The 15,473-nt window shown below is 43.8% G+C and overlaps 1 protein-coding gene across 1 annotated transcript in view; it reads right to left on the bottom strand.

Annotated features, from left to right (window-relative positions):
* RAB12 (RAB12, member RAS oncogene family) overlaps positions 1–15,097 on the bottom strand; it is a 49,405-nt gene extending 34,308 nt beyond the window's left edge. Inside the window, exon 1 of the mRNA XM_089670984.1 lies at positions 14,677–15,097. Within this exon, the coding sequence (XP_089527110.1) occupies positions 14,677–14,926 (250 nt within the window). The 5' untranslated portion in view covers positions 14,927–15,097. The remainder of the gene's footprint in view (positions 1–14,676) is intronic.
* Positions 15,098–15,473: the final 376 nt, after the last annotated feature.

Genomic DNA, 15,473 nt, shown 5'->3' with positions numbered 1-15,473 from the left:
ACTGCCCTGCCCGCGGCACTGATCGCATGATCACACATGTCACAGAATACATTTTGGCCGAAATTTATGACAAAGTTTGATTTTTAAATTTTTTTTCACTGGACATCTTTTATAGCAAAAAGTACAAAATATAGTTTTTTTTTCTCAAAATTGTCGGTCTTTTTTTTATAGCACAAAAAATAAAAAACACACAGGCGATCAAATACCACCGAAAGAAAGCTCAATTTGTGGGAAAAAATGATGTAAATTTCATTTTGGTGCTGCATTGCATGACCGCGCAATACATACATGATTGAATATATGAATATATACATGATTCGCGCTCCTGTGGTTTTCAAGCCCCTCCCAGATGGCGCCAGATTGCCTGTCAGTACACCAGTAATCACATTTAACCCTTCGATTGCCAGGAAGACGCTCATACGCAATAAACCTCCATTGCTAGTATAGTGTCTGAACGGATCAATATCTTTGAGCAGATTAGCACAATATCAGCGTTTACATTAGTATAATATCCTCAAAAATGCAGCGTTAGCGGTATCAGCCCCGGCACCTGTGTTTAGCCCCTACGCTTACCCCCCCTTCTCCCCCAGCAAGTGCAGTGCCGGTAGGTCACTGTCACTTGATACACTGCACACAAAACCGCAGTGTTCGCAGAATCAGGCCTGATCTCTGTTAGCACTTGCCAGTAAATTTTGATGACTCTCATATGCAGTAGAGTGCCAGTACTAGTGCCTTTTGGTGAACTGGCAAACACCGGCATCCTGGTCTTTCACATACCTCTTAGATTGTAAGCTCCAAGGGGCAGGGCCCTCCTAACCCTCTTGTATTGAACTGTATTGTTGCTGTATTGTCTCCAGTTATATTGTAAAGCGCTGAGCAAACTGTTGGCGCTATATAAATCCTGTGTAATAATACCAGCACTGCATTATCACTTGGTGACGTGGCGAGTCCCATAAGTGCAGTACAAGCTGGTGTGGCAGCGAGCACAAGTATTGTCCCGCAACCACCAAGAATTCGCACACAGGCCCATAGAGCCCCTAGTATCCTTCCGGATGTGCTTGCAAATCCCAATTGGCAGCCCACAAATTCTGCAGCACCCGTACTTCCCCCATTCACTGCCCAACCCGGAATTCAGGTGCAAATAGAAAATTTAACTACTCCCCTTGATTTTTTGGAGCCGTTTTTCATGTAAGATCTGTATGCATTGATTGTGGATCAAAGCAATTTATATGCACAACAATGTATCGCCGCCAGCCCAAATTCAAACCCTACCAGACCTTTCGCATGGAAACCCGGTTTCCGAATTTATATTTTTATTGGACCTAACCCCCAACATGGGCTTTACTAAAAAAAATGAATTGCGGTTGTATTGGTCCACAGACTCGATTCATCATATGCCCGTGTTCTCTGCTGCCATGACCAGGCATAGATATGAGAGTATAATGTGTTTTATGCATTTCAACGACAATACACTCAGTCATCCTCAAGGTGACCCTGAATTTGACCAGCTCCACAAAATTCAGCTCCTCATAAATCAACTTAAGCATGTCTATACTCCCCAGCAAAAAATCTGCATTGATGAGTCCCTCATTAATTTTTCTGGCCGCCTTGCAGAAAAGATAGTCACGGGGAGCCCCCCAGATGTCCAGACTACATGGGGAGTAGTGGCAAGATAGTTTTTTATTCAAGCATGACACTATTTAAACATTTGTTCAATCTTGGAACTGGCGCATGTGGCATAGTGTGACCTAATGTATGCCCACCATTAGAAGTGGGTGGATGCAGGGCAGTATATTTTAATGGTGGGCATACTACACACTTTTTCTGGCAGAGATTTCTTCTCTTTTTTTCATTCAGTCCACAGGCTGCATACAAAAAAAAAAAAAAAAAAAAAAGAACATAGCATATATGCCCAAAAAGGACCAGCGACGTACTGGTACATCACTGGAGTTTGAATGGTTATACCAGGATGATGCCTACAGCTGCAGGCATCATCCTGGTATCGTTTTTTTAATATAATAATATATCTTGCTACTTCTCCCGAGTATGGAGGTACCACATGTGAGAGACATTTTGGCAGTCTAGCCAAATACAGGACCCCAAAATCCAATAAGCACCTTCAGGCTTTTAAAGGGCTTTATTTCCTCATTACACTTCCTGACTACCTATCACATTTCGGAGGCCCTGAAATGCTAGGATAGCACCAAACCCCCCCAAATAACCACTTTTTGGAAAGTAGACACCCCAAGGAATTTTATAAGAAGCATGGTGAGTATTTTGCAGATCTCGTTTGTTGCCACAAGTTTTTGGAAAATATAAAAAAAAACAAAAACATTTTGTTTTCTTTTTTTATATTTCAAAACCTTGTGAGAAAAAATGAGATCTGCAAAATACTCACCATGCCTCTTTTTAAATTCCTTGGGGTGTCTACTTTCCAAAAAGGGGCATTTGGGGGGGTTTGGTGCTATCCTGGCATTTCAGGGCCTTCGAAACTGTGATAGGTAGTGAGGAAGTGAAATGGGGAAGTTACGCACCTTCAGGCTTTCAAAGTGGTCATTGGATTTCAAGCTCCTGTATGTGGCTAGGCTCCCAAAAGTCACACATGTGGTATCCCCATACTCCATATATATATATGTGTAAAGGGCTGCGTAAATTGACGGCGCTATATAAGTACCTGAAATAAATAATAAATACTCGGTAGAAGTAGCAGAATGTATTTTAGGGTGTAATTCCACATATACCCATGGCTTTTGTGAGAAATATATAATTTAAATGACAACTTTTGTGTAAAAAAAAAAAAGTTTTTGTCATTTTCCAGAAACTTGTGGAAAAAAATAAATCTTCCATGGACTCAATATGCCTCTCAGCAGATAGCTTAGGGTGTCTACTTTCCGGGGTCATTTGGGGGTGTTTGTACTATCCTGGTATTTTAGCACCTCAAGAAATGTGATAAGCAGTCAGAAAGTAAAAGCTGTGTAAATTCCATTATATATACCATAGTTTGTAGATGCTATAACTTTCACACAAAGCAATCAATATACACTTATTGGGATTTTTTTAACCTAAAACATGTAGCAGAATACATTTTGGCCTAAATTTATGACGAAATTTGATTTTTTTTTTGGATATTTTTTATGACAAATGAGAAAATATCTTTTTTTAAAAAAAAAAAAAATTTTTTTTCAAACATTTTTCTTTATAGCGCCAAAAATAAAAAGCACACAGGTGATCAAATACCACCAAAAGAAAGCTCTATTTGTGTGAAAAAAAGAATATAAATTTAATTTATGTACCGTATTGCATGACCACGCAATTGTCAGTTAAACTAGTGCAGCGCTGTATAGCACAAAAATTGTGTAAATTGCAGTATCTATACCATAGTTTGTAGACACTAGAACTTTCACACAAAGCAATCAATATACACTTATTGGTATTTTTTTTTACCATAAACATGTAGCAGAATACATTTTGGCCTAAATTTATAACTTTGAGTTTACTATATATTTTGTATAGCTGAAAGTAAAAAATATAATTTCTCTTCAAAATGTTCAGTCTTTTTTTGTTTATAGCGTGAAAAATAAAAACTGCACAGGTGATCAAATACCACCGAAAAAAAGCTCAATTTGTGTGAAAAAAAGGACATAAATTTTGTTTGGGTGCAGCATTGCATGACCGCGCAATTATCAGTTGAATTAGTGCAGCACCGAGTAGCAAAAAGAGGCCTGGTCATTAAGGGGGGTAAATCCTCTAGAGGGCAAGTGGTTAAAGATAGTTTACATGAGCTTTGCCCTCTGAAGAGTGATCCCTAGCAGCGTTATGGCGCCTCCTCAACACCTTGTCTAAAGAAGTATTAAACCAAAACCAAAGATGTAATATATTGCTTACCAATAATTAGATGTGGTGGCTGTATTAGTTTTTTCTTTATTTAGCCCCCCCCCAGTGATCTGGCCAGTAACACACCTCCTGTATTATACAGACATCACTCAGGATGAAGGCGCACAGAGGGCAAATCTGGACAGCAGCATTGTCAGTCTGGGGGAGAGGGAAGTGTTAAAGTACTAGCAGGTTTTAATACAGTAACACATTGAAGCTGAACTCCAGCTAATACTTCATAATCAGTTTCAGAAGTTAACCACAATATAGCTATAAGATGGCTACAGAGAGGATGTCCAGTTCTGGGAGGGCGTCATATGACGTTCTCCCAGAACGCGCACCCTGCACTGTCAGTGATCGCTGTGTCCTACGGACACAGCTGATCACATGACTATCAGTGCCTATTAGTGCAGCATCATCAACACACATCAGTGAAGGAGAACAATTATCTGTTTGATTCTATTATAAAATTTTGCAAAGAAAAACTTTTTTTTCTTCAAATTTTTTGCTTTTTTTTTTGTTTATAATGCAAAAAAATAAAAACCCAGTGGCAATTCAATACCAAAAAAAGAAAGCTCTATTTATGTGAAAAAAAATTCATATGGGTACAATGCTGCATGACCGCGCAATTGTCATTCAAAGTGCAACAGCACTGAGAGCTGAAAATTGGCCTGGGAAGGAAGGGGATAAAAGTGCCCAGTAGCAAGTAGTTAAAGAGGAGCGCCACCAAAAATGGGAATTTCCGCTTTAAGGACTGCTTCCCCGCATTCCTATTAAGGATTGGCACCTTTGGGGGGCAGAAGCGGGTACCCGAATTTGACAGGTACCCGCTCCTACTTCCGGTCCGATCGCCTAGGCGACCAGAAGGTGTCCTCCCTCCCTGCAGTCTTTTGGGACACGTAACAGGTCCCAGAAGACTACAGGACCATTCATGAAGCGCAGCGCTACTTGCGCATGTGCAGTGGGTACCCAGCAGGCAGTCACAGCCGGGTGCCCAAACTGAAGATGCCGGCCTCCTAGAATATATGACGGCCGGTAAAATGGACTGCGGGGGACACACCGCGGGACAGGTAAGTGGCTGTTTTTTTTTAAAGTCAGCAGCTACAGTTTTTGTAGTATCGCCATTCACTTGAGTGGGTCAAATTTACTAGGCAGTACTGCCTGCTGAACAGGACAGAGGGATAATTGTGGCATGTGTACACCTTACTGCATCATTTGCAGTTTAAGGCGCAGATGGGGAGGGTAGTAAAAATGCAGTGCAACCACGTGCTTTTACTATCCCCCAGCTGCAAGTGTAAACACAGCCCTCAATATTGTATTTCAATGTATTTTATCTGTGGTGTGCTTGGAATTTAAGTTTAATGTTTTCCATACTTTTCATCTTGGAATGAACAGGTGCTTGTACAGTGAGGGAACACAAGTCAGCTGCACGTCTCAATCTTGGATCATACAGAGATATGATGGAAATTCTACGAGGCGTGCTCTCTGAACATATGTTCTGCACTTGTTGAGCGTCAACATTCCCCCCCCCTTATCTGCTGTGTCACAAAAGCAGGATGGGCCTGGCCTTCAGAAAACATTCCCAGCTCCACTCTGAGGACATTGGAGACACAACTAAACGCAATGCCCTCCAGCGTGTATTTGACTAAACTCTCTCATCATCTGATTCGTTCTGGAAGGTGAAATATCACACGGCTATGCCAAGACGCCCTCCTCCCAGTTTCTCACCCTTTATGTTAGGGGTGATATTAGGTAGAGGACAACATTTTCACACATCACACTGTAACCTGTGAATCACAGGTCTAATTAAACCCACAGGAAAATATAATAATAATAATAGGATGCATATAACTTCACAGTGTCTTTTCAACAACATATCTAAAAATTGGAAGTCATAAATGCCATTACTTTAGGACAACTTGAGCCAGAACATGTGCGCTAAATTGCTTGGTAGCTTGGTGTTCAATGCCAGCATGGCTGACAGACAGATGAGTGTTGTTACATGGTGGGGGATGGAATCAACAAGACAGCTGTGCTTTGACAGCTCAAATTCTATATCAATAGTGTCAAATCCCAGCTGTAGCTCAACAACAAAATAGACTGACCTTCAGCTGAAGCTGCCTGTATAGAGACCCTGGAATGGCTCAGCAAGCTTCCATGGGAGACTTCTCACCCACCAAGGCCAATGCCATATATATGTTAGGTTTGGTAAATTATTTCACTATTTGTACACATATGCGGCCAGGTGACAGTAAAACCAAGTGGTTGAGCTGCAGTTGTACTGCCGCCCCGACCATCTACTGAATGCTGACATGCAGTTGCAATCTGGAAATGTCTGGACCATCATTGATGCTATTACAGTACTTGTCATAAGAGAAATATGAGTTACAGATATGAGAAATCTAAAAGGAGATCTCTCCCCAAAATGCTAGATGCCTGGCTGCTGCATTTGCCTAAAATCCTTGTCACTGTACCCACCCTAGCCTCAGCCTTTCATTAACAAAACACGGACATAACAGCCAGACAACCACCATTTTACTGAGAGTTCAGCACAATAGCAGCCGTGGAATTTCCTTTACTTCAGAGTGAATTTTTACCCAACCACCCCTGTGGGTTTTTTTTTTACCCCCGCTTACAGAGAGGTGGGTTCTCCCATTTCAGGTACTAACCCACCCAGTGTTGTCCTATTGAGCTCCTCCTATCTTTTGCTACCACTCAGCCCTGTGCCGCCATGTTGTTTCTGATTTACTCAAAACGCCCACCACCTCTTCTGGGTTCACTGAGCGGGCTTCCCAATGACACACAGCTAGGCCCGCCCCTCCTCCTCCTTTTTGAATTAAGCACTATGCCTCCTGGGATATGTGACGTGGCACAGCGAACACTGTGAATGTCATTAGAAAAAGCAAGTAATATGCATTGGGAGGGGGGTGGACTGGAGGGAACAGTATAAAGAGGGTGAAGATCCGCTTTAAATTTGTCTTAGGCTTGTTCACTATGAACTTCTGCATCATTCATTTTGATAGCAACCCAATGCAATTTGTGCTGAAAATTCCACACGCCCTAAATTTTGTGTTGAGGTGCATTGGGGCCCATTCATCTGGATGTCAAGGTGTCTAAACATAAGTGACTACCATACATTTAAGTTAGGCCTGGCATCTGAGCCATTGCATAGGTACCCAAATCAAACTATTACCCAGTATAAAAAGTGGCACATTATAGCCTCTGTTCCATAAACATCACTTTTCCACTCCATACCCAGGGCTCATTACACTGTGTGCCTTGCCCAACACCCCTCCTTACCCAGGACCCACCACACTGTGATTATACAGGATGTGTCCTATCCTACCTCTTCAAGCCTCCTGCACAATGGACATGAAAAAATAGGAGCCTTTGACTTTTTTTTGTGCCTCTAAACTCCCCTCAAAGCTAGCCTATGTATACATGCACACATAGGCATTTAGGAGGGTTTCGAGGAAGATGAAACAAAAAAAAACCCCACTGCCAACGGCGCTTCAAAAGCAGCAGCATTCTGGCAAAAAAAAAAGCTTGGGGAGCCTAAATGGGTGTTAATGCTAGGCTCCTTTAGTGTGTTAGTGTTAATTCATATTAATAGCTAGAATAAATTATTGTCCTGATAAATTAAATGAATTAACGCCCAAGCGTTTGACACTCCTAAACATATTTACATAAATACAGCTTTAGGTGCGTTTTTGTCCCTGCTTTTCTCCTACCAGGATAAAGGCATTCAGGAGAGCTGGGCAAAAGGTAGCTCTACCACCTCCTTACTCAGGACCCATCATACTGTGATTATACATGTCTTCCCGTCTTCTTCCCGAGTGCCGGTCTTCGGTCCTCTTCACTGGCCAGTACATGATGACATTACTGATTCCTATGTGCAGGAGTCAGTCATCCCAGCACATAGGGAACTGTGATGGCAATGTAAGCTGCACATGTGAAGCTCAGTTTACATGCAGAGGAATCCTGCGAGCAGGCAAGTAGGTAGACATATGTCTCTTCTGCAATTAATAGCCTGCCTGCTCACAAGTGTTAGAAATGTAGCAAGGTCCTTAGCGAAGTGAAACACTGGCTGCAGCTGCTCTCTGTAGCTGCCGCCCTGTGGTGCTGAGCTGTATAACAGCCAGATCAGCAACAGGGAGGGAGGTGCTGAGCAGGAAGAGTTCAACAGACTGCACTGCACTGTGGGGAGTCCAGAGGAGAGACTCTGCTTTTATCAAGAGCTTTTGAACTGTGTTCCCAGAGAGAGAAATTGTCGGGAGAGACAAGAGCTGCATTTTCTTAGACTGTATAGGACACAGCTTCCTCTTGCCATGAGGGAGACTGGAGAGTGCATATTGGTGTCCAGTGTACAGCCAATGCTGCATAGCAGTGCCCTGAGGGGGAAAGATGGCTGGATACAGAGCAGAAAGTGGGCTAATTGTTGTTTTTGACTGGATGGTGAGCTGCAATAACACTGGGACAGGTGAGCTGCTGATGTGTAGATTTATCTGCTGTTAGAGAGACTGAACCATTTAGGAGCTGACAATACAGCCAGCCGTATTGTTACCTGCAGGCTTCAATGGGAATATTTCCACATGCACTCTATATGCATGTGAGGTTGACGGTACCCGTCGGGTGCATGACTGATGTAGGTCTGGTCTCACAGACAGGAGCCAAACATCACAGCAGCTCCCCTGTGGTCTTGCCATCCATTGCAGTGTTCCCCTCCTGCTCTTCCTGGCTGTTATACAGTTATTTCACATGTAAGTATGCCATTATGTTTTTTTAATACAAACATACACTGATCCTGTGCTCTTGCTTGCTTCCGCTTCTTCATTTACTAGTCTTACATGCACCAATCGTACAACTGGGCCCCAACACTAGCCAGCTAAAGAGTTAGGACTAAAGCCTGTTCCTTTACAGCTGCTACACAGCACCTTCACCTACTGCTTATGCTAAGAGGTACCACTCAGGGGATATTGCACCATATCTTAGCTATTCTCCTGGAAAGCACTCTAGACTAGGTATAGCATTAGTATTCACATTGCAGGTAAAGAGGTTCTAAAGGCCGAAGGTTTTTTACCTTACTGTATTCTATGCATGAAAATAAAGTACTTCAGCCCCTCCTAATACTTACCTGAGCCTGATCCAGCAATGTGCATAAGAACAGAGGCTATTCTGGGTCTCTCCCTCCTCATTGGCTCAGATACATCAGTGGGAGCCATTGGCTCCCACTGCTGTCAATTACAGCCAGTGAGGAAGGAGTGGAGGGGCAGGACTGAGCCATGCTCTGTGTGTCCTATGGAGACACAAGGCGGCGCGGGAGCAAGCATTCACTAGTGCCCCTCAGAGCAAGTGGCTTTCTATGGGGGGCACTCAGCGGTGGGGAGGAGCCAGAAGCATCAGAAGGGACCTGAAAAGAGCAGGATCTGGGCTGCTCTGTGCAAAACTATTACAAAGGTACTAGGGATGCACCGAAATCCCGACCACTGAAACATATCGGTCGAAAATAGCCCTATCAGCATTTTGCCGATAGGAAAAATTTAGTCGATATAGGTGTCGATACAGGGGACTGTGTGTACTGCAGATGTGTGTGTGGGGGCGGCTGAGAAAGGCAGGAGAGGAGCAGTGTGTACAGTGACTCACTGTATGTCAGTGCCGGTTTTTAAATGTAATTACCGGCTTTTTTTTTTCTTCACTATAGCTCAGAGTATTAGCTGTCACTTTCCCCCCAGCTAAAAGAAACAAAGTTTCCTTCTAGTTTATTTCCCAAGTTAAAAGGAACAAAGTTTCCTTTTAGTTTATTTCCTGCGATAAAAGAAACAAAGTTTCCTTTCGCTCCTGGAAAGTGACAGCTAATTCTGTGAGCTATAGTGAAGGAAAAAAAAAAACGGCACTGACATATAGCGACAGCCAGTGAGGGAGCCTCTCTGTATACACTGCTCCTCTCCTGCCCCCTCCTTGCACACACTGCCCCCCACCTCCTCCCCCAGAAAGAGGACCTGTTACTCATATGCTATCACATAGGGGACTATTGGTCCCCTATGTGATAGCAATAAAATCATGTTAAAAAAAAAAAAAATACATGAAAGTAAAAAAAAAAAAAAAAAAAAGCCTCCCCACATACGCAGGCATTTTGGTTCGGTTTTCGGCCAAATGCATTCTGAATTTTCGGTATCTGTTTCGGCACCAGAATTTTCATTTCGGTGCACCACTAGTAAGTACAACATGTTTGTTATTAAAAAAAAAAAAAGTGTACCTTTCCAATCATTTTCATGCTTGTATGCACTGTTTATTTCTGACTTTGCTGATTAAGGAGTTAATACCAGTCTAGTGATACAGAACTTTATTCTAACATGGCAGAGTGATTATACAGTCTAACAGACTGTGTCTGAACTCTTCTGTATGCTTAAATCTCTATTTATTCTAACTACACCAATACATTGACTTTTGTTGCCAGCGGTTTAGACATTAATGGCTGTATGTTGAGTTATTTTGAGGGGACAGCAAATTTACACTTATACAAGCTGCACACTCACTACTTTACATTGTAGCAAAGTGTCATTTCTTCAGTGCTGTCACATGAAAAGATATAGTAAAATATTTACAAAAATGTGAGGGGAGTACTCACTTCTGTGAGATACTGTATATGGGTGCTCCTATAGGTGCTTGCAGTTGCTGTCATTTAGCCAAGTCTGTCAGAGGGGCTGAAGATGGTCTCAAAGTCGAGGCACAGAACAAAAAACCCAAATTACAAAGCGGCTCCTGAGGGGGTTGAGCTACAGGAGTTGGACAAAATTATGGAAACATTAGGTAAACGACCAAAATTGTTACCCAATATGGTGTTGAACTACCTTTGGCATCCAAGACGGCCTGAATTCTCCTGGGAATTGGCAAATATACAGGTGAAACTCGAAAAATTTGAATATCGTGCAAAAGTTCATTTGTTTCAGTAATGCAACTTAAAAGGTGAAACTAATATATGAGATAGACTCATTACATGCAAAGCAAGATAGTTCAAGCCGTGATTTGTCATAATTGTGATGATTATGGCTTACAGCTCATGAAAACCCCAAATCCACAATCTCAGAAAATTAGAATATTGTGAAAAAGTGCAATATTCTAGGCTCAAAGTGTCCCACTCTAATCAGCTAATTAAGCCATAACACCTGCAAAGGGTTCAGTAGGAATCACAATCATGGGAAAGACTGCTGACCTGACAGTTGTGCAGAAAACCATCATTGACACTCTCCATAAGGAGGGAAAGCCTCAAAAGGGAATTACAAAAGAAGTTGGATATTCCCAAAGTGCTGCATCAAAGAACATTAATAGAAAGTTATGTGAAGGGAAAAGTGTGGAAGAAAAAGGTGCACAAGCAGCAGGGATGACCGCAGCCTGAAAAGGATTCTCAGGAAAAGGCCATTCAAAAGTGTTGCAGACTTTCACAAGGAGTGAACTGAGATTGGAGTCAGTGCATCAAGAGCCACCGCACACAGATGGATCCTGGACATGGGCTTCAAATGTGGTATTCCTCTTGTCAAGCTGCTCCTGAACAACAAACAACGTCAAAAGCGTCTTACCTGGGCTAAAGAAAAACAGACCTGGTCTGTTGCTCAGTGGTCCAAAGTCCTCTTTTCTGATGAGAACAACGTTTGCATCTAATTTGGAAACCAAGGACCCAGAGTATGGAGGAAGAATGGAGAGGCACACACTCCAAGATGCTTGAAGTCCAGTGTGAAGTTTCCACAGTCTGTGTTGATTTGGGGAGCCATGTCATCTTCTGGTGTTGGTCCACTGTGCTTCATTAAGTCTAGGGTCAACACAGCCATCTACCAGGAGATTTTGGAGCACTTCATGCTTCCTTCCTTCCTTCCGCAGCTTTATGGGGATGCTGACTTCACTTTCCAGCAGGACTTGGCACCTGCCCACACTGCCAAAAGCACCAAAACCTGGTTCAATGACCGTGGGATTACTGTGCTTGATTGGCCAGCAAACTCGCCTGACCTGAACCCCATAGGGAATCTATAGGGCATTGCCAAGAGAAAGATGAGAGACATGAGACCGAACAATGAAAAAAAGCTGAAGGCCGCTATTGAAGCATCCTGGTCTTCCATAACACCTCAGCAGTGCCACAGGCTGATAGCTTCCATGCCACACTGCATTGAGGCAGTAATTGCTGCAAAAGGGGCCCAAACCAAGTACTGAGTACATATGCATGCTTCTATTTTTCAGAGGTCCGATATAGTTCTATGTACAATCCTTGTTTTATTGATTGCATGTAATATTCTAATTTTCTGAGATTGTGGATTTGGGGTTTTCATGAGCTGTAAGCCATAATCATCACAATTATGACAAATCACGGCTTGACCTATCTTGCTTTGCATGTAATGAGTCTATCTCATATATTAGTTTCACCTTTTAAGTTTCATTACTGAAATAAATGAACTTTTGCATGATATTCTAATTTTTCGAGTTTCATCTGTAAGTTTTGGATGGTGGATAATGGAGTCTGGTACCACTCTTCATGCAAAAATCATTCCAGTTCTCACAGATATGCTGGAAACGAAAAAGAAGCCTGAATCTTTTTCTCCAAAATTGACCATAGCGGCTCTATGATATTGAGGTTCGACGAATGCTATGCCCAGGGAAGGTGGGACACTTTGGCTGGCCATACATTATACAATTTTCTTGAGATTTTTGGTTTAGATTTACCAAAAACCATATAATAGGAGGCCAAACCTACAACGCTTTCAATTGTATCCAATTAGGCAGGCTCTTGCACTACATAGATGAAGGTAAATCTAAAGGAAATTGGACATAAAATTGTATAGTGTATGGCCAGCCTAATGCAGGCCATAGCCGGGTCGAAAATCGGCCGATTTTTCGGCCGAAAATGTTTTTTTCGCACCATTAGTGGGACGATTTTCACACCATTAGTTGGTTAATTGGTTGGCCGTTTTTTGGGGTTTTGGCACATTTTTTTTTATCGGTAAAGTTGGAAAAAAAATTGGCCGATTTTACCGATCAGCCGATTTTCCTGGCAATGATGGGCAAATCAGCCGATCGTTTTACCGATAAAAAATCTGCGCATGAGCCGTAACATGCATGAAAAAGAAAAAGAAAAAGAAGAAGCAAAAGAATTCCAGTCCGCTATTATATTTGACATGAAAAAGTATTGCGGTTGCAACAATGTATCTATTTGTATCCGAATAAAACCATCTGTATCCAAAATGGATACAAATGGATATATTGTTGCAACCAGAATACTTTTTCATGTCAAATATAATAGCGGAGCTCTCTGTAAGGGACAGAAGTTATTAAATGCCGGCTGTAGATGAGACGAAAATCAGCCGATTTTTTTTACCAATGGTGGTAACGTTGACCTATTGAACGACCAATTTTCGACCCGTCTATGGCCTGCATTAGTCTGCATGCTCGTCAAACCATGATTAGACAACACCAGCTGTGCGAATCAGTGCATTATCGTCTTGGTAAATGTATCGGTCTTCGGGAAACAATATCTGCATCATGGGGTGCACATGGTAGGACAATTGTACAGTGGCTGGCAGTGACTCTACCTTTCAAGGTGATGATGAGGCCTGTAGAATACTAAGATATGGCTGTCCAAACCATGATTGCGCCACCAACATGTTTTACCGTTAGCGCAAGACAACCCTGGTCATAAGCTTGGGATGTGTTTGCCATGTTCGGTGGTTGGGAACAGTGACGTTCGATTCATCAGACGGTCTTACAAGCTTCTATTGATTCATAGTCCATGATTTATGGGTGTTGCACCACTCTCTTCTCTTCTGAATATTAATATCGGTCACTAGTGGTTTGGCAATTGCAGCTTGCCTGTGAACGTTTTGCTTAAGCCCTTGACGCCGACCATACGCAAATATGCAGCCTTTCGGCGGCCGGGCCTTGACGCCGAGCGGCCGCATATTTGGGTACCATTTGAAAACACATCTGTGCTGAGAGCTCGCACCCTGCGAGCTCCCAGCACATATGTCGGTGTCTCACAGAAAGGTCCTGATCTCCCCTTGTGATTAGACTTTTTACGATCATGGGACAGCGAATCACGGCGGTCACTTGACCCTGAAACCCTGCCCACCTCTCAGCACCTGAAACCCCTTAACCACCTTCCACCCGCCCTATAGTACAATGACGGGCACAGAGTGGTTCTCTCGTTCTGATAGGACGTCATATGACGACGTCCTACCATTCTCACTGCGCATGCGCGGCGATCGCCGGTGCGCTGTGTCCCCCGGACACAGCGGATCACAGAAAGAGCCAAAGATGACGGCTCGGTCATGTGATCAGCTGTGTCCAATCACAGCTGATCACATGTAAACACGGAAATGCCGGTTATCGTCATTTCTCTCCTCTCGAGCTGACAGGGCACTGATAATCAGTGTGCCTTGATGATCAGTGTGGCCCCAGAAGTGTCACCTGTCAGTGCCACATCAATGCAAGTCATGGAGTGTTTCCATATTTTTGTCCAACCCCTGTACATACAAATGTCCTCAGTTCCACTTTCCAAGACTCATCATACTGATTGTAGGAATCCCCCTCCCCCGGTACCCAGGACTGGTCACACTGATTATACAGGGGTCCTCTCTCTATCCCCGGCTGATCATTGCCCCCCCTCTTACCCAGGACTGGTCACACTGATTATACAGGGGTCCTCTATCCCCGGCTGATCATTGCCCCCCCTCTTACCCAGGACTGGTCACACTGATTATACAGGGGTCCTCTATCCCCGGCTGATCATTGCCCCCCCGGCCTCACAGCGCCCCCTCTTACCCACAGTGGACTTGCACGCCTCACAGAAGGTGTCGTCGGTGAACCTCTCCATCAGGCTGGTCTTTCCCACTCCTCTGGAGCCGATGATAATGACTTGAAGTTTAAAGTCCGCTGGCCGGGGAGGCTGCTTCCTCCGGCGGGCCTGGGCTCCGGTCAGGGCCGGGGAGTTAGAGGCCGAGCCTCCGTAGGCAATGTTATTGGAGTTCCCGCCGCCCCCCAGCCCCCGATGATAGCCGGGCCTGGAATCCATTAACACATCCGTTCAGAATCCGGACCCTGTGACGTCACTCCGAACACTGGCGGCCCGGACGATCCCCCCACCCCGGGCAGAAGCCGGTCCAGCCTAAGGCTGATAGCCGAGTCACAAGGCTGATCCCCCACTCCACACAAGGAGAGCAGAGGAAACGGGATGTGAGTGAGGAGAGTGTGTGACCGAGGAAGAGAGGGAGGGAAGCTCCCTCTATGGATGGGGAGGACTGGAGACGCCACACCGACTGCACACAGATTACTACAGGAGAGAGCCACACAGATTACTACAGAGCGAGCCACACAGATTACTACAGAGCGAGCCACACAGTGCAAAGGAATTGCCTCAGGAGAGAGCCACACAGTGCACACAGATTACTACAGAGCGAGCCACACAGTGCACACAGATTACTACAGAGCGAGCCTCACAGTGCACACAGATTACTACAGAGCGAGCCACACAGTGCAAAGGAATTGCCTCAGGAGAGAGCCACACAGTGCACACAGATTACTACAGAGCATGCCACACAGTGCACACAGATTACTACAGA

This window comes from Staurois parvus, unplaced genomic scaffold, assembly GCF_062004578.1.
Source record: "Staurois parvus isolate SC_StPar_1 unplaced genomic scaffold, SC_StPar_1.0 ptg000097l, whole genome shotgun sequence".
Classification (NCBI taxonomy): domain Eukaryota; kingdom Metazoa; phylum Chordata; class Amphibia; order Anura; family Ranidae; genus Staurois; species Staurois parvus.
The sequence above is the reverse complement of the archived record's forward strand: the minus strand, read 5'-3'. Positions and strand labels throughout refer to the sequence as shown.